This window comes from Phyllopteryx taeniolatus, chromosome 10 (genome assembly GCF_024500385.1).
Source record: "Phyllopteryx taeniolatus isolate TA_2022b chromosome 10, UOR_Ptae_1.2, whole genome shotgun sequence".
Classification (NCBI taxonomy): Eukaryota; Metazoa; Chordata; class Actinopteri; order Syngnathiformes; family Syngnathidae; genus Phyllopteryx; species Phyllopteryx taeniolatus.
Window position 1 is genome coordinate 16,698,983 of NC_084511.1, and position 22,592 is coordinate 16,721,574.

Here is a 22,592-nt window from a genome sequence, read left to right on the forward strand (position 1 = left end):
AAGCGATTAGGGAGAAAGTGTCAGTGCATTCCATGTTTGTAAATGGCAAGAAAACCAAAATAACAAGGATGCCTGCATATTGTGCTGCATACGGTTGCAAACAATGCTGTACAATCACATTAAGTAGTGAGGCACCGAAATTTTCTGTCACTTTTGGCCGGAAATGGCCCAAGAGTTCATTTTCGGCTTTAGTCTACGAAACAGGATGTTGTATTTGATGTTGACCAGGGGGCGTCATGTACACTATATTGTAAAAAAACAAACAAACAAAAAAAAACGTCTCGGCCATCAACATTGAACAGTTGCCCAACTTCGCTGCTTTCCGGTGTTCGTATCGGAGAATGCTTGCTGCACACCATTTTGCGCCACCCCAGCTCCCTACGTGCTACAGCTAACACAGCTCTCAACAATACCAAGCCACAGAGGCGAATGTTCGCTTTGCGTCTGGTGTCAACGCAGCATAAGTCACTCATCATCGCCTCCATGGCAGCAAGCTTGACAAGTATCGTTATAACGAAGGGAGAATGAGGAGTAATTAACAGAAAAAAAACCGACAAAGACATGGTAATTGCTAAGTTATCATGACGTAGTCGCAAAACATTGAAATACGTAAGTGATTGGGTGATACCGTACACTTGTCACATAGCTCTGGATTGAACTACGTTATAGTGGACAGTGCATGCACGCACACACTGTGTGTCTTATCCTCTGCCGAACCCTTGAGACTAACTCACCAAACCTCTGGGGTTCGATCAAACCCATGTTAAGATCCACTGCCCTAAAACAACTGTTAGTGTCATCGACAACAATCAGCAGATGCTACGTTAGAAGATAAAACAGTGTTCTCAGGTCTGTGGGATCAGGGTACTTTTGGAAAACCTCCATATGTTGTAGTTAATTAGTATTTACTAGCATCTGTAACCGTATTTGTGCATCAAAGGGGACTGACTGTGTTTAACCCCCCCATTATTAGTGGCTCGGTAAAAACATTTAAGTAATTTACTGCCAGCCCTCCCAGTGAACATGGATATTTGACTTCTAAAGCAGTCAATGGCAGTGAATGTCTTCAAGTCCTGTTAACAGTGAATCTGTTCATTAATTATCTTATATTATACAAGCCAGTTCCCAAAATACTGTCTTTGTGGTAGCACGTTCTGATTAGTATCGTGTGTGGTCATGAACTCTGTGCAAATTGCCTGCACCTGAGTCCCTTTGTGGAAAATCTTGCATACATTTAAAGGGATCAGGCTGAATGATGAATAGCAGGTACTGGACTGGAATAATGGTTGATTTGCATCTCAGGGTCTAAAATAATTATTTTCATCACAACTGCATTTAAGCTATGTAGTATGAATTTGTTATTACTCAGTATTTAAACTCTCATGAATGCTGTTTTTTTCCTCACCATTGCCTAAAATACCAACAACGATGAAAAAAAAAATAATAATAATACAAAAAAATCGGAATTGGTCTTTGAAGTATAAGATTGCCACTTCCTTTGCATTAGGAACAATTACAAGTCTTGGGTAAGGTCCGCGAGCCACTATTTTGATAAAGATTGACCTTTGCATGTTTGCAATTATAAAAATCTTAGCAATTCATTTTTGTTCTCCATCTGGGGAGGCTGATGTATACATTAGGTTCATAGTCTATCAGCAGCAAAGATTATTGTCATTTGGATTGCTTTTCCTTGTTTTGCTTGCGTGTGTTTGTATCAGTGCATGATATTTTAAGGTGATTGTAATCAAGGTCTCTTTCTTTTGTTGACGTCACACATTTCTCTCACTCAAGTAATTTGAATTGATCATATTATTGGAACCTTATTGTTTGTTAAACAAGTCTTATAGAACTCATAATAATTTTAAAAATACCCAGTGGGATTCTCTCTGGTTGTCTACCTCTGTTGCACAGGTACAATATGGCCATTTAAAAGAGGACGTGTAGTGGATTTTGTTTTTTAGCTTACCAGATTTTTTTTCACAGCATTAGATACCTCGGCTAAGTCTACCAGAAAAATTAGTCGATTCTTTTTTTTTAAGCGTGGGAGCAATAAAAAAAAAATAAAATACAAATTTTTAAGAAAAGCATATTCGCGCCGCCTGGAACCAATTTTTGCCGCCCGGAAACATTTGGCCACTGTCCATGTTTACCACACGAACATTAGTTGCAGACGGACGCACTGTTGGGCCAGTGAAAAACATTGCTAAAAAGGAGAGGAGTGTCTGTGATTTATTTATTTATTTGTTTATTTTTACAGTAGGCTGTTTAATGTACATATAACATGATGTATGAGTGAGCTAAATGGAAGTTATTTTTATTTATTTTTTTACGGAAATGGTAATCGCTAGCACGCAAATGCTAACTGTTTAGCAAAGGCTAATTTTGTTGTCTCAAATTCTGTACAGAGTTTATACCATACACTCCGTACCAAGATATGTAGTGTAAGGGGAGAAGTCCAGCCCTCATAAATGAGAAGAAAATGCATGTTAGTAATTAAAAAAAAGAAAAGAAAAAAAAAACAATTTTTTTTTTTTTATTGGGGGCAATTGCTCAAGTACTCTACGAAATAGCTATTGGATAACCAATTGTAAAAATATTTGATAGTGACAGCTCTAATCTTATGTATTTTATACCAAAATAACGTGACACACTAACATCACAAAAACTCACAGAGTCTGAGTGTGAAGACATACTACGAGAAGAAAACATGGTAGAGTGTGGCCCATTTGGGTAGGATGTGCAAACAGGCATTGGAAGAAACCTGTGAACTGTGCTGCTGATAAATGCTGTTTTGTTACGCAGCTTTGGCAGCTGAAGTGAAGCATGCCAGTTAAAATAATAAAACATGTTTTATTCCAAAAGCAACCATATTCCCTTATTTATTTGTTTACACTTTTGAGTCTTATCTATTTCATAATTAGAATTGTTATTTCTCTTTGAGGCGGCACGGTGGACGACTGGTTAGTGCGTCAGCCTCACAGTTCTGAGGACCCGGGTTCAATCCCCGGTCCTGCCTGTGTGGAGTTTGCATGTTCTCCCCGTGCCTGGGTGTGTTTTCTCCGGGCACTCCGGTTTCCTCCCACATCCCAAAAACATGCATTAATTGGAGACTCTAAATTGCCCGTAGGTGTGAATGTGAGTGCGAATGTTGTTTGTTTGTATGTGCCCTGCGATTGGCTGGCAACCAGTTCAGGGTGTACCCCGCCTCCTGCCCGATGACAGCTGGGATAGGCTCCAGCACGCCCGCGACCCTAGTGAGGAGAAGCGGCTCAGAAAATAGATGGATGGATTTCTCTTTGACATCCCACAGAAAAAAGTTAGGACATCTCTAGACTTTACACCGATTTTATCGGCCTGATCGGTATCGGCCGACAATTAGCATTTTATGCTGATCAGCTGATCGGCTTTAATGTCATAATTCGCCGGTCATTGATCGGCTCCGCAAAAGAAATTTACTCCGCGTCGCCATCGTGCACAGTATATTTGAATCCAAAAGCTAGTTTATTTTTAGCCTTGTCGCGTGTCTTTTGACATAGTACAGTAAATATCTGGCGGCCAATAAAGTTATTAAAAAAAATAAATAAACATGTCGGCGGTGTGGGACAGACAACACTTCTGAGACACACAAAACGTAATGCCCGGATCAGACTACAAAACAAATTTGCTCTTACACGATTGCACTAGGCGGCACGGTGGGCGACTGGTTAGAGCGTCAGCCTCACAGTTCTGAGGACCCGGGTTCAATCCCCGGCCCCGCCTGTGTGGAGTTTGCATGTTCTCCCCGTGCCTGCGTGGGTTTTCTCCGGGCACTCCGGTTTCCTCCCACATCCCAAAAACATGCATTAATTGGAGACTCTAAATTGCCCGTAGGCATGACTGTGAGTGCGAATGGTTGTTTGTTCCTATGTGCCCTGCGATTGGCTGGCAACCAGTTCAGGGTGTACCCCGCCTCCTGCCCAATGACAGCTGGGATAGGCTCCAGCACGCCCGCGACCCTAGTGAGGAGAAGCAGAAAATGGATGAATGGATGGACGATTGCACTATGTCAGACTACTGCAATAAAATTTTGTATTCCGATACCACCGCATCCCGTTTTTTACAATCATTGGGCTTTATCTTGTCAACTCAAATGTGACCGGATACACTCGTTACCGTGGCGACGACAACAAGAGTACATCGCGCTGACTGTACTATAAGGACCAAATGGGGAAAAACGTGTGTTGATGGTCACCGGTTGGTTTGACCTGACTGATTAGAATACACGATCTGACTATAGCAGTGATTTCCAACATATTTTACAATTGAAAAATCTCACAGCACACCAACAAACAAAAATGTCACAAAAAGTGGATACATTAATTACTGTATGTACTTCCTGCCATCTAATAGAAGACCATTCATTTGTTCTGTCGGTCACTGTGCCTCACTGGCATAAATAGATGAACAAACATACATTATTTATTGTAAATATGATTTTTTTTTTTAGCAATTAAGTACACAAGTATATACAGTAAATTAACAGGTCATTTAAATAGACACATTGCTCCATCTTGTGATCGGTTCGGTGATCGGTTATTGCTTTTTTTAAACTCTGTGATCGGCCCCAAAAATCCTGATCGTATAAAGCCTAGACATCTCATTTGATTACAATATCATTTTCACTGTCTTTTTGTCTCCTCCTCCCTCAGGGCGTGCTGTCCAATCTTTCATCCATCACAGATCTTGGCGGTTTCGACCCTGTTTGGCTCTTCATTGTTGTCGGCGGGGTCATGTTCGTCCTGGGCTTTGCTGGCTGCATTGGAGCACTACGAGAGAACACACTCCTGCTTAAATTTGTAAGCTGCCTTGTGACTTTCAAAGGCCACACACACCAGTCTAACCACTTGAGACCTCTTTGCAAGAGCAGTTCACGAGCAGAGCAGAGACTTTTGAAGTCACGGGTGTCACTGTGACTCACTTGAAGTGAAATGATGGTTGCATCATACAAAAAAAGTGCTGTCTTGTTGCCACACATCAAAGAAATGTGGATCCAAGCTTCCAAACATTGCTCTGTGACTTTTGGTGTGGGGAAGAAAAAAAAAAAACGGAACTGTTTTGAAGCCCAAATCAACAACTACATTTCCGGGGATGTATTTTTGTTCAGCTGACACAGACAAACCTGCTGCTTACAATTCTGAGTAGCTATTACCGTTAGCCGATTTCCATCAGCAGCAGTAAGTCAGCAGTCAGAAAGCGGAACTAATATGGTTCTGCTACATTACTCATATTCCTGTCTCCACCTACATTTGCTGTGAGGGGATGATTTAATGCTACTGCTGGGACTGGCATTTTGCCAAGAAAATTGAGACTAGTCTTCAACAAGACCATCTCACTAACAATGCTAGTAAAATAATATTAAGTGGTAGCGATTCTCCATGTGTACTGACTCTCTTGTGTGCGACCTTTTTTAGTTCTCCGTGTTCCTTGGTTTGATCTTCTTCTTGGAGCTCACCGCAGGAATCCTCGCCTTCGTCTTTAAGGATTGGATCAAAGACCAGCTCAACTTCTTCATTAATAACAATATCAAGGCTTACCGGGATGACATCGACTTGCAGAACCTCATTGACTTCGCTCAGGGATATGTGAGTATCACCCTGCTGCCTAAAACTAGTGTCCATGCAGATGTGCTCCTGCTTTTCTGGTCTTGTTTTGAGGCAGATGTTCTAGACCGAGGGCGCCAGGTTGCTATAAATGTAGAAATTAATGTAATTGTGTTTATCCAATTTTATGTGGTGGCAATGTTGAGATAATTGGTTCCCATCTGTAAACAATGGGCTTGGTTACTACATAAACCTGATTAGCTTGTCTCGTCTGTTATCTGTAGCCACTATCTTTCCACATTAGCTGCCAACCCATGCAAGCTGTGCCTGGGCTGCCTCTCGGAGCCTTTTCAAGACTAGATCAAACAAAAGCTGTGTCAGTTGGTTGTTTGCTAATTGCCGGTTACATTTCTGCCTGGTGTTCTATTCTTAGTGGTCATGCTGTGGCGCTCACGGGCCCGATGACTGGAACTTGAACATGTACTTCAACTGCACTGACCAGAACCACAGTAGGGAACGCTGTGGTGTTCCTTTGTCTTGCTGTGTCAAGGACCCTGTGGTGAGACAATGAAACCAATTAATACACCATAGATTTAGTTTAGTTGCCCCTCTGAGGTCAAACACAATCTATTCTGGAATTAACCTCCAATTTGTTAATTTTTAGATTCAGTTTAAGATAATAGTGGTAAGTGAATTAATCACTTAGGTTATAAATCTATGATTAACTGCAGGCAAAATAAGAAATGTACAAAACATAATTACAATAAAACATTTACTCTTCGCTTGGAGTTTCATGACCTCAGGGTATTTCTGGACTTTAGGTGTCTTTTTCCTGAAAATTTGGGTCAAATTCTGAATTGCACAACTTTATTGGCATTTGACTTTAGAGTTTCAACTGATTAATATATGATTTTGTGTTTCCTAAGTCATGCAACTGTAAAATTCCTGTAAGCAGATGACTTTTTTCCCCTTTTGTTTACCTCAATAGGGCGTCATCAACACACAGTGTGGATATGATGTTCGACGTGAAGAGGTAGGTTTTTTTAGATGTTTTGGGGTTTCTTTCAACCTGTTTTTTTCTTTTGACTTGACTCTGCAATCCTGATGGGTATAGTAATCGATTAAGTGATTGTTAACAATTCTGTCGATTGTGTGGAACAGTTTGTTGTGAAACCTTGTGAATCAATTGAAAAAAAAAAAATGCAGTACTCTGCTGCAACCAGCAGCAGCACAGTTGATTCAGTCACAACTCATCCAAACCAGTGGTTCTGAACTGTTGTCACACCAGGGCCAGCATTTTCCTATTGTCCACATGTGGCAACTCACTAATAAAAGTTAAACATCCAGTAACTATTTTTTTTTCTAAATACATTATACATGTCTGAAGTGCTGAAAACGTGCAAAGACTGAGAACACTTGGTCTCGGACTGGCCGGACTCTGGTTTTTCCGTTGAGACCATCACTGATCTTGCTATTCTTTAATTTCATTAATGTGGTAATAAGGAGAGGCACATACAAATACCTTCAATTCATGTTACTAACCCCCCACCACCTCCGTAATGACAGCAACCTTCACGGTGTTGTGGCTGAGGGACACCCCTCAGACCCCCGCACACAAGCGTAAGTGAAAGGTGCGAGACGTACAAAACTGAGCGAGGAGAGCCCAAAGCAAGGTTTTCACTAACTCAACAGTAAGTAAATTTGGCTTCCACAACCTCAAAGACTTCATATGTAAAACAACATGCAAAAGAAAACTTTCTGCAGTTGCAAATTCTGTGGTCTTGAACTCACTGAAACGGTGAGGAAAACATCGAACTTTAGCTGGCATCTCAAAAGAAAACACACACAGGCGTGGTAATGTTAACTGTAAGTAATACCTGCGAATCTAATTTTGTCTTTCTGAGATGAATAGTTCTGGAAAGGGGTTTTAATTTCACCTTAAATTGGTTTTATTTAACAGTATTATACTTTGCCTGTAGCTTATGCCAAATTAACAAATTGGTTATTTTTTTCCTCTTTGTACCGTTAGCAGCACTGGTAAACTTTTTTTAACCTGTCCCGTTCAGCTGCATGGCCTAGCAGAATGGTCGATCTGTATGCCTTTTGTGCTGGAACAGTTTTGCTGTGCAACAGGGGAGTTTGAAATACTCCCTCTGCTTATTTTTAAATTTTTTAATTATTATATATATTATTATATCTTGAAACTCACCGGGTGTGAACATCATGGTTTCCACTCCCACCCACTCCCGGTGACTTTCTTGTCAAAGTTCCCACCCTTGCTCGCTCCCGGTGACTTTCGCTCCAACCCAATGACGTGATTAATGGTGAAATTTATTCCATCCCGCGGGACCCACGAGAATCCCGAAAAAAAATGTCAGCCACTAGTCCTCTATAACATACCAATACATTTCAAACCCACTAACAAAACATAACAAAAAAAGCTGGTTCATCCCAAGAATATATTCCAGGGAAGCAAACTCAGCAATGTTGTACACAGACCCATGTCACAGCATCAACAGGCGGCTTCTTCGGGTGCAGAATCAGCGCTTCATTAGCATCTGAAGAAGGGACATTTCTTTTAGGACGACAGTCCATAGTCCAAATTCTGAATAGGGAGGATCGCTGGTTTGAAAGAGGTGTAAAAGAAGGCATCTGTAAAACAAGAAAAAGCCATCTCTAAACAGAGGAGGTGGTTTAAGGCATCACCTATCGTTTGCCTATAACAAAGTTCTCCTGACACCTCTCCCCCCAAAGATCGCCTCATTCAATGGGAAGAGTGGCCTTTTGGAGCTGTTTTGCCACAAGACGAGTGAACGACTGACTGGTATGCAGGACAGTCGCTTCACCAACCACACTGGGCAACAACACCCTATTGTTGACCACCCCAAAGGAACACACCTACCGAGGAATAATTAGATTGGATTAAAGGTGATATGTCTTCAATAAACAAGAACAGTCCAGTTGCCTTGATTCAACCTTTGCGGATCTGATGGATAGCACGGGGCAGACCATTTTTTTGCAGCAATCACAAGCTTCTGAGTGAATATGCTCACAAGGTTGAGGTGATTGAAATGACTTGAGCAGACAAGGGTGAAGTGGCAGGTCATTTTAGGTTTTACTGGGATTTGAATAACTAATATCAATATCAAAATAAAATTCAACAAAGAGAAATGCCCAAAACATCAGGAGCACATCACAGCAGAACTTGAGAATCTACAGATTTAATTACCCAGGCTCCTCTGCACGCTTCCTGCCTTAATAACAGATTTTTCCTCTAGCAGGTATAATTAGCCTCCCATTATAGCCTGGAGTGCAGCCTTACGCCACTCTGTAATTGGCAATCGGCTGGGTTATGCCAGGCCGCTCTCTTGTGTGTGGGTGTGGCAGTCCGACAGATTGCTTGTTGCTAGGCACACTGCGGCACGGGGAACCGCTGGCCACTGAGTAGGTATGAATTGTGTGTTTACGCCCTGGTGAATGATATTTTGGTGGAGCTATCAGTGATTTGCGGCTTGTTTATGGAGAGACACGGCGAAGCCAGCAGTATGACCCAATGAAATAGCTTCTGAGAAAGTTAACCACCTGAACAACTAGCTGCTTTTTAAAATTGGCTACAAAGTAGCACCCTTCATCCAATATTGGTTAAAAGATATTGTAAGTTTGTGCTTGTGAACAGTAGTTTTCTAATGTGATGCAGCACTTTTTATGTCCCGTTTTTCCGATTAGTGAACACAGTACTGTCAGGCAGAGGAAGCAGCCTCTTTTGGTTTGTTGAGGCCTGACAGTGCCCTCTGTGAAACACGTGTTCTAATGGAGAGAGTGACTCAACCATCACTCACATTTTCCTGTGACAGAGGAGTCAAACGTTCTTTTCCATGTTTGTTTAGTCCTCCTTTAGTCATAGGTCAGAGTTCAGCAGGTTGTTGTCCTGTCAGAGCAGATCACTAATGTGCTTTTATGTTTTTGGTGCCATCTAACTGGGCCTTTGTTTTTCCCTTTTGCGATGTATAGAAGCTGGATCAACAAAAATACATCTATACCAAAGGCTGTGTGGGGCAGTTTGAAAAGTGGCTGCAGGACAACCTTATTATTGTTGCTGGCACCTTTGTCGGGATTGCACTTTTACAGGTAAGGTCATTTTGGTTGTGCATTCATGTAGCTTGAACACCAAAGGTAAATCAGTGGCCAAGCTCACGTTAGCGGGCTGTGATTTTGATTCATCACTGCCACCTTGTGGCAAGATCCCCACCGTCGAGCAATTCCCCGCAGAGCAGCACAGTCTGTCCCTTTTTTCCCCCCAATATGACCGTCCTTAATTCTCTTATTTCCTGTGTGGCTTTCCTCTCCAGATTTTTGGAATCTGCCTTGCTCAAAACCTGGTCAGTGACATCAAAGCTGTCAAAGCCAACTGGTGACTGGGGAAGAGGTGTGAGGAGTCTCGTCCCTCAGAACCCCTGCAGGTCTTTGAGGCAGCCCTCCTCTCTGATGTGTAACTGCACTCTGAGCACATCCGCAAAACTGCACAAAACTGTTTCTTTGTTTGGTAGAGTGTGGGAAACTGTCAGAATTGAACATTTTTAAAACAATATCTTGTTTTCCCCTCAACTGGGATATTATGGAGATCCTCCTTAATGAAGACCCTGCACACTTCTTTTCTGCACCGTTTCATTCTCAGACAAGTGTGTTTATGGTGAAATATTGCACAATAATGCTTGTCAGATGGTAGATTAAAAGACATGGAAGGGACTACAAGAAAGGAAAGTGACCCCTTCCTTTAGGTGAAACGTTACATTGTCAATACTCGCTGCTCAGCAAGGGACCTATCACTGAACGCGTGGATTACTCAGTCGTCTCAGTGGTGACCCCTGAGCTCTAGCTGGTCATGCCTGGCACTTCAGATGTTTCGGGACATTTAAAGCCCAAGTCGAAATGTAAAAAGTGCCATTAATTTCCAGTGATTGTCCTCCTGTTTGCAACAAGCCCGCAATACCTCAGGGCCTGTCTTAAAATCAATTGTGTTGGCTTTGTTTAAAACATATTTCTCTTTTCGTCCATGTATGGTGAATTATATTGGACGTACTTTATGCAGAGAGACATCAATTTAGGAACTGATAATGTGATGGGGATGGCCTGGTTAGTCACCATAGACTTTTTTTCTCACGGCATCCCTCAGGCACATGGGATTGCTGGTTTGGGGCCTTTCACCACATTTGTTTTATGCTTAAATTCTAACTTCAACTATGTGTTTTAGCTTACATATTTTTTCTTTCGTATAAATATGTAGAGAGATTTTTTTAATCCTGGGTTTATTAGACCAAGCAGTTGGTAACAAAATGGCAAATTTTGAGTCTGACCCAATAATATCAGTAGCCCAAAAGCAAATGTTTTCAACTTTTTAATTATTCAGGAAGATATTAGTATTAGCATTTCTAGATATGAATGTACTGTCCCTTTTAATTTAGGGAAGCATCAATTTATGAGAGAATGAACGTACTTGTAACAATATATCCTATTTATCATCCATGCAGTCATGTCATTGTGTTTGGGCTGGTTTTAAATGGATACGGTAATAAGTTACATTTGAATATTGTCAATATGAATGCTGCTTGAACTTGAACTAGATTATTACAGTGTAATGCATATTGTCATTTTACCATGTTATTGGCCTCAGGCTAATGAATTATACAGATTATTTGTTTCAATTTGCACCTCACTCATTTATGTCTTGCCTCATCTTGTCTTGAGTTTAATTTGACTGCTTGTCAGCAGACCATCACGGCACGTGGATTGTCATCATGGCGAGATGTTTGTGTCTCTTTGCAAGTAATACAGTGCACTGTTACCATGTTGGTGGGATGCACTCAAGTATATGGCCAAAAAAGAAAAACATGAAAGATGTTCTGCCTTGATATTCTGGGAGCAGCACAGCAACACTTTTTGCCTGTGGAATATGTATATGGATCTTCACTCTGTCATGCAGTGTGTACATGTCACAAGGCACGCTTGCCTACGCACCCGTCTTTGGTAGCCTTTCATCCGGTTGTATTTTTGCACGGTTTGTTTGTTTCAGCAACAAGATTAAGTAACAGCAAGTTACTTGTTTTCAAACTAAATTCTCTCAACCATGGCATTTTTCTCGTTGCTGATAAATGTTTTTTTTTTTGCTTGGAGGGTTGGTGTCATCAGTGGGTAAGCGTGAGAGAACACAGATTCACCGTTACCTTCAGAGCCAATGTAGATTTTTTTTTCAGTGCATCAAACACAGCTTGTAGCACACCAAATAATTCAGAATTTGCCTGATGTGACAGTGTTGTATTTACTTTCAATAACTTCCACAGACCAGCACCCCCCTCCCCCTGCCTTCCTTTGTTTGATCATCTTCAAAGTTCTTGACATGCAATGCAATAAATCATTAGTTGTTTTGTTCAGAAAGCGCTTGAAAGTGTTTGCTCAAGGGTTGAAACCCCCATACCTCACATCGCGTTTGAGTGTGGTAGGAGAGCTTGTTTGTGTCTGGATAAAAAGAGGAACTCTTGGGGAATTCTTACTTTTGATAAATGTGGCAGTGTGGAGTGTCTAGCACGAGGCATACAGGCTATGGGGTTTTCTCTAGATGGACAGATCATGCTATATAATTGTGTAGCAGTGTTTTCTGAATTCTCTAAAGTTGTGGGTGACTTATTTTTTTCCCCCTTGCATATTCTGTCTTTGTATGCCTTTTAATATAGGAGGGCCCGGGAACAATGTGCCTTCTATTTTATCCTTTTATTAAATTGGTCTTGCATGAACTAGCTTGTTAATTTTCAGCTTTCCCGGTGGGTATTTAAATCATTCCCATGGAGGAGCCATATGCATCCCATGAATGTGTAAGTGTGAAACAGCATGGACCTAGTGCACGTTCCTCACGCCACATGTTAGCTTTATGCAGTGCACCGCAAAAATGAGTAATGTAAATAGGTTTTGTCAGTGGTATATGTGTGTATATATATATATATATATATTTTTTTTTTGGTCAAGATTTAAGACTGTGGAAGCAGTTGATCATTCCGTTCCTTGCGTTTCCAGGCATTGACATTTTTATTTTGCAAAGAAGCCATTGTCCTCCCATGCTTTTTAAAGTCTCTTCAGGCAATGGGTTATTAGAAACGGGAACATCATCATCAGGGGCATACCTCAACGGGGGTCAACCGAGGCCACCTTCGGGCCTGATCGGCATGATTGTTGTTGTTAACCACAGAAATTCACGCGTCAGTAATCTATTGGAATTTGGTCCACCTCATGATGGTTTTTCAATTTAGACAAGACTCATCCGGTCATAAATATTTTTTGGCTTGCAGAAACTGAATATTCTAAACACGGCTTGGATTAGGTGCACCACCTTCTGATGGCTTTATAAAGAAATCCTGTCAGCAAATATGAAAACTGTGGGACATGGTCTGTTACACTGTATATTGTGTTGAAATGTGCTTTTTTCATATATTAAAGGATTTGTATCATAAGACCTACCTTATGTGTTTTTTTTTGTAAATACATTCATCAAGGGATTGATTGTCTTATGCTTGACTATTTCACTAGTTTAGTGCTATGTCACTGGTTTTGTACGCTAAATACGCCACAGTAAGTCACACCATTATGTACACCTAAATATTCATGGTTTACAAGCAACTTCTGTGGTATTTTAGCAGCTTTCTTTTTTTCTTTGAACCCAATTAAGAGTTTCCTTGGCAGTATGTTTTGGATCATTATCCTGCTTAAATTTCCACCCTTGTTTCATTTTCATCATCCTCGTAGATGGAAGCATATTTTTGTCAAGAAATGCCCATTGGTCCTTCAATAATGTGAAGTTTACCAATACAATTTGCTGAAAATCAGCCCCACACCATCATGTTCTCACCTCTGAACTTCACTGTTGGTATGGTGTTTTTAGGGTGATGTGCAGGGCCATTTCTCCTCCAAACGTAGCGTGCATTGTGGCATCCAAACAGTTCAATTTTGCTCTCATCATACCATATTCTCCCAGTATTTAACTGTCTCGTCCAAATGTTTTTCAGCAAACTTTAAACAAGATTTAATATGCTTTTTTTTAGCAATGGGGTCTTGCAGGTTGAACGTGCATACTGGCCATGGTGGCGGAGTGCATTACTCACTGTTTTCCTTGTGACAACAGTACCTGCTAATTCCAGGTCTTTTTTAAGCTCTCCACAGGTGGTCCTTGGCTCTTGGACAACTCTGATTATTCTTTGCACTCCTCTGTCAGAAATCTTGCGAGGAACACCTAATCGAGGCAAATCTATGGTGGTATGATTGGCTTTCCACTTTCGTATTATGGCCCCAATCGTGCTCACTGGAACATTCAGACGCTTAGATAAACTTTGCTAAAAAAAAAACACCGGAAGGATTCCAAGATGGTGAGAAAGTCAACCATTACTGCAGCCCTCCACCAGTCGGGGCTTGATGCCAGAGTGGCCCGACGGAAGCATCTCCTCAGTGCAAAACACATGAAAGCCGGCATGGAGTTTGCTATAAAACACCTGAAGGACTCCAAGATGGTGATAAATAAGATTCTCTGGTCTGATGAGAGAGAACTTTTTGGCCTTAATTCTAAGCGGCATGTGTGGAGAAAACCAGGCACTGCTCATCACCTGTCCAATACAGTCCCAACAGTGAAGCATGGTGGTGGCAGCATCATGCTGTGGGGCTGTTTTTCAGCTGCAGGGACAGGACGACTGGTTGCAATCGAAGGAAGGATGAATGCGGCCAAGTACAGGGATATCCTGGACGAAAACCTTTTCCAAAGTCCCCATGACCTCAGGCTTGGCCGGAGGTTCACCTTCCAACAAGACAATGACCCGAAGCACACAGCTAAAATAACAAAGAAGTGGCTTCAGAACAACTCAGTGACTGTTCTTGAATGGCCCAGCCAGAGCCCTGACTTAAACCCAATTACATCTCTGGAGAGACCTGAAAATGGCTGTCCACCAACGTTAACCATCCAACCTGACAGAACCGAAGAGGATCTCCAGGGAGGATCCCCAAATCCAGGTGTGAAAAACTTATTACATCATTCCCCAAAAGACTCATGGCTGTATTAGCTCAAAAAGGGTGCTACTACTAAATACTGAGCAAAGGGTCTGAATACTTGTGGCTGTGTGATATTTCAGTTTTTCTTTTTTAATAAATCTGCAAAAATTCCAACAATTCTGTTTTTTCCTGTCAGTATGGGGTCCTGTGTGTACATTGAGGGGAAAAAATAATCAAATGATTTTAGCAAATGGCTGCAATATAACAAAGAGTGAAAAATTTAAGGAGGTCTGACTACTTTCCGTACCCACCGTACTCAAAAGTTAATTTGCTAATAAATTCTTTAAAAATCAGACAATGTGATTTTCTGGATTTTTTTAAATTGTATTTATTATTATTTTTTTTCTCATTTTGTCTCTCATCGGTGAGGTATACCTATGATGAAAATTACAAAGTGGCTGATGAAATACTTTTTTTGCCCCGCTGTATGCACCTCTAACCAATGCCATTGTTATGATTTGCAACAATTAGTTTGCGATGGTCTTGGGATACCTTTTTGCTCTTACCCATCATGAGATGTATCTTGACTAATACCTTGGCAATGAGATCTTTTTGTAGACCATCAATTAGGACTGAAGCAGCTGATATTCATTTGCACTGACAAGGGGCTGCATTGCTATTTGATTATTGATAGAATTTAGGTGTTGTCTTGGCTTTCCATGCCTTTTTGCACCTCCCTTTCATGTGTTCAATACCTTTCCCGTATCGTTTCACATTAACACGCTAACCAGTCGTCCACCGTGCCGCTTGTACTTAATCCAATAACATAAATACAATGGAACCTTAGAGTTGAACATGATACATTCTGAACTTTTGTCCCCGTAATGGAAATTTAAACAGTCTGTTCCAGGGCCAAAGCGTAAAACCGTTCTTAACCGTACAGGCCATTTTAAAGTAACATTTTAACCTTTTTAACTCTCGCACAAGTGTAAAAAGAAGTGAACTGTTTTCCAGTAACTGCTGCAGTAATGTAAAGTGGGAAGATTATTATGCGTCTGGGAGGTAATATAAAATACAAAATAAAATCAAAAACAATGATAACCAGTTGATCTCAAAAGGTTCAGAAAATGAATGGATGGATATTAGTGATTTAAAAAAAATAATCATGTTACGAGTATTTGGAATATAATAAATGTGATTAGAAAGTAATTAGGGTAAAAGAGGTAAGCTGTTTATTGAGCTCCAGAAAGCATTCAATGCCATAAATTACGATATATTGATTTAAAAAAATAAAATAAAAATTGGAACACTATGGGTTTAGGGGTGTTGCCTTGAATTGGCTCAGAAGCTACTTAACAACAACAATAAAAAAGGCAACAGTTTTTGAAGTTGAGTGAGCATAACTAAATGCTTGGATATTGTGTATGGCGAGCCACAGAGGTCAATGTTGGGAACAAAATTCTTCATCTTATGTAACGGTTCGCTGTAATTGAACATTGTGTTGTTTGCAGATGACAAATATTCTGGTTAGTGATGCAAAACCGCATCATATCTTAATCGCTCAGATAATTACAAGTAAAAACACGTTTTGATTTAAAAAAAAAAAAAAAAAAAAAAAAACCTTAATTAAAAGGACAACATGGTATTTGGAAATTTTAAATCAAGCAACCAAGTAAATGTACGAATAGAGTGTATAAATATAGAAAAAGTAAAGGAAATCAAATTCCTCTGTGTAACAATTGCCAGCAAAATCTGATGAAAATCTCACATGGGCAACATAACCAATCCAAATTTACAAGAAGAATTCCTGTCCTGGCGAGAGCAAAACATGCCGTCAACCAGGGGCGGGCTGGGGTACGATGGAACCGTGGATTTCCCTGGTGGGCCAACGGGCCGGTCTGGGCCACGAGTCAGAATTAAAAAAAAATATGGGGTAAGTCTAGCGCAACGCCCAACAGCTTTCTTGTCCACTAGGAATAGGTGTTGGGGGGGGGTGCAACTTGGTGGTTGTGATAGGCTACACTGTACCAGTGTTCATGTATCACTGCTGACGCTGATCCAATCAAATACAGACCACGTGGGTATGTCCCACCCATTTCCTTGGGATGATAAGACGGTCACCTGCCAATCACTCAGTGCTTACTTGTACATAGCGAACCAGCGTGAAAAGATGGAAGAAAAAAAAACCCACCATGAAAACAGAAAAGAGGTGCTGAAAACCCGAGGGATTAAAAGGAAAAAAAAAATCAATCGAGGAAGTGGCCGCAACACATACAGTATGAAAATTTCGGATTTATTTAGTGGTCGTTTGGGTTTAGCAAGACAGGTCCGTTGCCAGAGCCAGCACGAGCAACCCGTTACTGTCTTTGGGCTGACTTTCAAACTAAATGAATATGGATGAATAATTGGCAGCAAAATTGGCAGCATGTTACAATGGAATTGTAAGTTTAAGAAGTAAATGGCAAGGGGGAGAAGCTGTTGGAAAGTCTGCTAGTTTTAGTTTGCATTGGTAGATAGCGCCTACCTGAGGGAAGGAGCTGGAAGAGGTGGTGACCAGGATGTGGAGGGTCTAAGAGGATTTTGCATCCTATTGTCTTAGTTCTGGCAGCATGCAAGTCCTCAAGGGTGAGTAGGGGGGTACTGACAATTTTTTCTGCAGTTTTGATCGTCCGTTGCAGTCAGAGTTTGTCCTTTTTTGTGGCAGCACCAAACCAGACTGTGATGGATGAACACAGGACTGATTCGATGACTGCTGTGTATAACTAACTGCCTCAACAGCTCCTGTTGCAGACCATGCTTCCTCAGAAGCCGCAGGAAGTACATCCTCTGCTTGGCCTTTTTGAGGGTGGAGTTGATGTTGGTCTCCCACTTCAGGTCCTGAGAGACTGTAATTCCCAGGAACTTGAAGGTCTCAACGGTTGACACAGGGCAGTTGGACAGTGTCAGGGGCAGCTGTGGCGAAGGATGACTCCTGAAGTCCACAATCATCTCCACAGTCTTGAGCGTGTTCAGCTCCAGGTTGTGTCGGCCGCTTGCGGGTGTCAAAATTAAAAACTCAAAGTCACTGGTTGATCGCAAGTGCTGGTGATCGTATGCTAATTTACTTTGGGTACTGACTATTTTTGATGTCGCAGGCAATAATTTTGGTCAAAATAGCCATGATTGTCACGAGCCAATACAACGGCAGTCACTGGCATCCAGTGCGCCACGGAATGGGACGGCTCTTATCGGTCCAGTTTTTTTCGATATCGGATCAGTTTGACATCTTTTCCTATATCGTTTCAATAATTATTACTCCCGATAGTTATCATGCATCATTCCCTAACATACAGTGGTTCCTTGAGATACAAATGCCTTGACTTACTTTTTCTTTTTTCTTTTTGAGAAACGAAAAATTTGAGAGATGCGTGCACTTCAGACCCCCACTGCTAGATGGCGCCAACAAATTTCACAACATCCGGCCACCATCAATTCACCTTGGTTTCTTTGCAGTGGAAGGACAATATCAGTTGGTAGTTGTAATGCACCATTTAGCTGGTTAGCCAACTGCCAACAGAAGAACAAGTACAATTGTGTTTGGTGCTTGTATTTTCTGTTAGCAGGTTATGTGGAGAGCAAATGTTATTACTGTATTTACAGTACAAAACTGGTGAGTGCAAACGTTCTTAGGAAAAAAAAAAAAAAAAGAATTTTCTGGAACAGATGAATTATATTTCCATTCATTTCGATGGGGAAAGGTGATTTGAGATAAGTCTTTTGCGATATGAAAGTGGTCACGGAGTGGATTAAACTCGTAGCTCAAGGCACCATTGCATAATATGATACCACAGGTACCTTGGGGCTCATCTATCCAAGGACCTTACCTGGACCCGCAGCACTTTCTGTCTGGTCAACAAGGCATACCAGCATCTTTACCTTTTTAGGAAACTGTGACATGCCAGATTATGGAGCTCTGCCCTTAGGAGCTTCTACAAATGTGTGGTGGAGAGCACCCTGAGCATCAGCATCACGGCGTGGCACAGCAGGTGCTCAGCTGCAGTGATGAAGGCAATGCAGAGCGTGGTGAAGGCAGCACAGAGGATTTTGGGGAGCAGACTTCCCACCACCATATACATTCACCAGCAGATGCAGAAAAATGTCTCTGCATCAACAAGGACTCCACCCACCTCGCACACCTGATCTTTGATCCTCTCCTCTCAAGCAGGAGGCTGCGGAGCATCTGGTGTAGGACCACCAGGCATAATCAAGGACATTAGAGTATGTGTGTTTACCATCGGTGGCCAAGGATCATGAGATGGGCTGCTTTTGAAAAGTTGTTAATCGAAGAAAACATGTCTGATAAATACATGAAAATCATCTGAGAGTTTGCCTGAAAATAAAAGGCCATCTGGGCTCAGAAGTTCACCTGACAGTAGAACAAAAAAAAAATCAGTCTTGTATGTATGGTGCTGTGGCTCTAATGTTGTGGTTTCTTTCCTCGGAATTATTTGTTATCCAAGGTGCGCCTGATAATTTATAGATTTGGTGGTGTACCTGTGAACATAAACCAAGCTGTTTTATAGCTGCAAGGACAGCAGCTTCCATTCAGATTGCTCCTGTTGATTTGATTTGAGCAGACTATCTCTTTCGACATTATCTGTCCAATAAATATGCCTTTTGTTTTTATATGTGCTCAAGGAAACAATGAGGGAAGTTAGTTACAAACTACCTAATTGAATAATGTTTATTAGCCACAGCATGATATAGCTGCTGCTCCAATTCCTTACCTGTTCAGCAAATTCATCCTTTGTCTGCCGTACATGTTCTTTTTGTATTTTGGCCTGGTGCACCGGGTGGTGTTTTTGCTACCTCACTCACTCCAACAAACCAATCTCACACCGATTTGTTATCTGTAGTATTTTTATATGCTTAAATTCTTGGCCTTTTCATTATTAAATGGTTCAGCCTGCTTTATTATTAGATTTTGGTGAAATCTAAGTTAAAAACTGCATCTTCTTGCTTGTGGGTATTATGTTTGCTTGATTTAATGTTTTTACCGGCTCATCTGTCTTGTGGTTGACCGAGCATGCTGATGCTTTAACAATGTTGAGCGCATAGATCACAATTTCAAAATACATCTTTATAAAAGATCATGTGAGGGTTCACGCTCATTTGTCGCATTTGATTCATTTCTTAAGGTGATGATTTATGAGGTGTAAAGGGAAGACAATATATCATTTAACTGTTACTGATTTGAGATGAGTAATAGTCTAAGGATTATGATCACCCTTTTAATTGAAGATGATAGTTTTCAGTGATGTTTAACCGTACTGCTTCCGGACAGCTTCGAAGAAATTCTGGTCTACCATCCAACGTCTCAGGAGGGGGAAGCTATGCACCATCAACACTGTGTATAATGGGGATGGGGCGCTGCTGGTCTCGATTTGAGACGTTGTGAGTCGGTGGGGAGAATACTTCAAAGACCTCCTCAATTCCACTGACACGCCTTCCCATTAGGAAGCGGAGTCTGGGATCTCTGAGGCGGGCTCTCCTATCTCAGGAGTTGAGGTCAGCGATTTTGTTAAAAAGCTCCCCAGTGGCAGGACACCGTGGGTGGATGAGATACGCCCGGAGTTCCTAAAGGCTCTGGATGTTGTGGGGCTGTACCGGTTAACACGCCTCTGCAACTGTGGACTTCGGGGACAGTGCTTCTGGATTAGCAGACTGGGATGGTGGTCCCCCTTTTTAAGAAGGTAGTGTTCCAACTCCAGGGGGATTACACCTCCCTGGTAAAGTCTATTCAGGGGTGCTGAAGAGGAGGGTCCGTCGGGAAGTCGAATCTCTTATTCAGGAAAAGCAGTGTGATGTTCGTCCTGGCCGTGGAACAGTAGGCTAGCTCAACACCCTCAGCAGGGTCCTTCAGGGTGCGTGGGAGTTTGCCCAACCATTCTTCATGTGTTTTGTGGAGTTGGAGAATGCGTTCTACCGTGTCCCTCGGGGAGTCCTGTGGGGGATGCTTTGGGAGTATGGGTTACCGAACCCCTTGATATGACTATTTGGTCCCTGTACGACCCGGGTTAGCGTTGTGCCAGAATTGCTGGCAGTAAGTCGGATTTGTTTCCAGTGAGGATTGGACTCGGCCAAGGCTGCCCTTTGTCACCGATTCTGTTCATAACTTTTATAGAAAGAATTTCTAGGCACAGCCAATGCTTAGGGGGGTCCGGTTTGGTGGCCTCAGTGTTGCATCAATGCTTTTTGCAGATGATGTGGTTCTGTTGGCTTCATCAAGCCGTGATCTCCAACTCTTACTGGAGCGGTGGTTGGGATGAAAATCAGCACTTACAAATCTGAGACCATGGTCCTCAGTCAGAAAAGGGTAGCGTGCCCTCTCCAGGTCGGGGATGATATCCTGCACCAAGCGGAGGAGTTCAAGTATCTTGGGGTCTTGTTCACGAGTAAGGGAAGAACGGAATGGGAGGTCGACAGGCGGATCGGTGCAGCGTCGGCAGTGATGCGGACTTTGTATCGGTCCGTTGTGGTGAAGAAGGAGCAGCTCTTAATTTACTAGTCGATCTACGTTCCTACCCTCACCTATGGTCACAAGCTTTGGGTTGTGACCGAAAGAACAAGATTTCGGATAAAAGCGGCCGAAATTAGTTTCCTCTGCAGGGTGTTCGGGCTCTACCTAAGAGAGAGGGTGAGAAGCTGGGTCATCCGGGAGAGGCTCAGAGTAGAGCCACTGCTTCTCCGCATTGAGAGGAGCCAGATGAGGTGGTCTGGGTATCTGATTAGTATGCCTCCTGGATGCCTCCCTGATGAGGTGTACCGGGACGAGACCCCAGGGACGACCCAGGACACACTGAAGAGTCTATGTCTCCCGGCTGGCCTGGGAATACCTCGGTATCCCCCTGAAAGAGCTCAATGAAGTGGCTAGTGAGAGGTAAGTCTGGGCTTCCCTGCTAAAAGTACTGCCCATGCGACCTGACCTCGGATAAGTAGAACAAAATGGATGGATGATAGCTTAAAGTGACCAAATGTTTTCTAAATGTAATGTGTGTAGTTATTACACTAAATATATGACTTTTTGTACTTATCGAATTTATTTTCCTGTCTTTAAATGTCAAATTGGAAGTTAACGATACTTAAAACCTGAATTTTTCAACAAAAATCTATCTTAATGGGAAAAAAAAAAAACAATGATAAAATAATAATGTTACCTTGTGTAGACACCTTAAGGGATGGTTACCAAGTAATTCATCCTAAAATAATGATTAGAAATTTATACATATTTTGGTAAATATTTGGTTGCGACACCTGACTTTTTGTTGTCGGTGATGTTAAAAATGAGTTAAATCAGTTAGAATGGTTATTTAATAAATGAGACTTGTTCAAACACATTGTGCCTGGCTTGTTACTCTGGACCTTCTAGGTGGCTGAATAACGAAACATACAGTACAGTTAGGGTTACAAATCTGGTATATAAATGGGTAAAAACGGAATTGCATTTTGATTGACTACTAAAAGCAGGATAAATGTTAGCAAGCCAGATGTAAATACAACAAATAATAAAAGCATCATTCCTACTACTAAATCATTTGTCGTAATATTAACTGTGCATTGCTTTACATTTGAATCTACTGAATGTTAATTTCCCATGGGAGTGAACACTTCCAGTGTTGGAAAGCGAGCCACAGCCTGACATGCAGACAGACCCTAACAAGTAGCCCTGATAGAATTCTAGCAACAACAGATAGCGAGGCAACTCCCTGTGGGTTTCCACAAGGAGAAGGCCCACAGTAGCCTTCAGATAAGGCTCTTAGCAAATGATTTTACTGATGCCTACTGGCTCGGCCAAGCTGTCAAAGGCTCCCATTCACGAGCTGGTCATGTTACATCTGCGTCATCCAACATGGCCAAACAGACATCACATGACAGCATTCAGCTTGTCAGCCTATTCATGTGCTTGCAACACATGCACTTCAAGAAAATAACGATCCTCTTCATTTCTACTCT

The 22,592-nt window shown here is 41.7% G+C and overlaps 1 protein-coding gene across 2 annotated transcripts in view; it reads left to right on the forward strand.

Annotated features, from left to right (window-relative positions):
• tspan17 (tetraspanin 17) overlaps window positions 1-13,080 on the forward strand; it is a 20,684-nt gene extending 7,604 nt beyond the window's left edge. The window contains exons 3-8 of one of the 2 annotated variants that reach the window (XM_061786623.1): window positions 4,689-4,835; window positions 5,451-5,621; window positions 6,013-6,138; window positions 6,568-6,612; window positions 9,591-9,707; window positions 9,929-13,080. In XM_061786623.1, the coding sequence (XP_061642607.1) occupies window positions 4,689-4,835; window positions 5,451-5,621; window positions 6,013-6,138; window positions 6,568-6,612; window positions 9,591-9,707; window positions 9,929-9,994 (672 nt within the window). In that variant the 3' untranslated portion in view covers window positions 9,995-13,080. The other variant, XM_061786624.1, reaches the window with a different exon arrangement.
• Window positions 13,081-22,592: the final 9,512 nt, after the last annotated feature.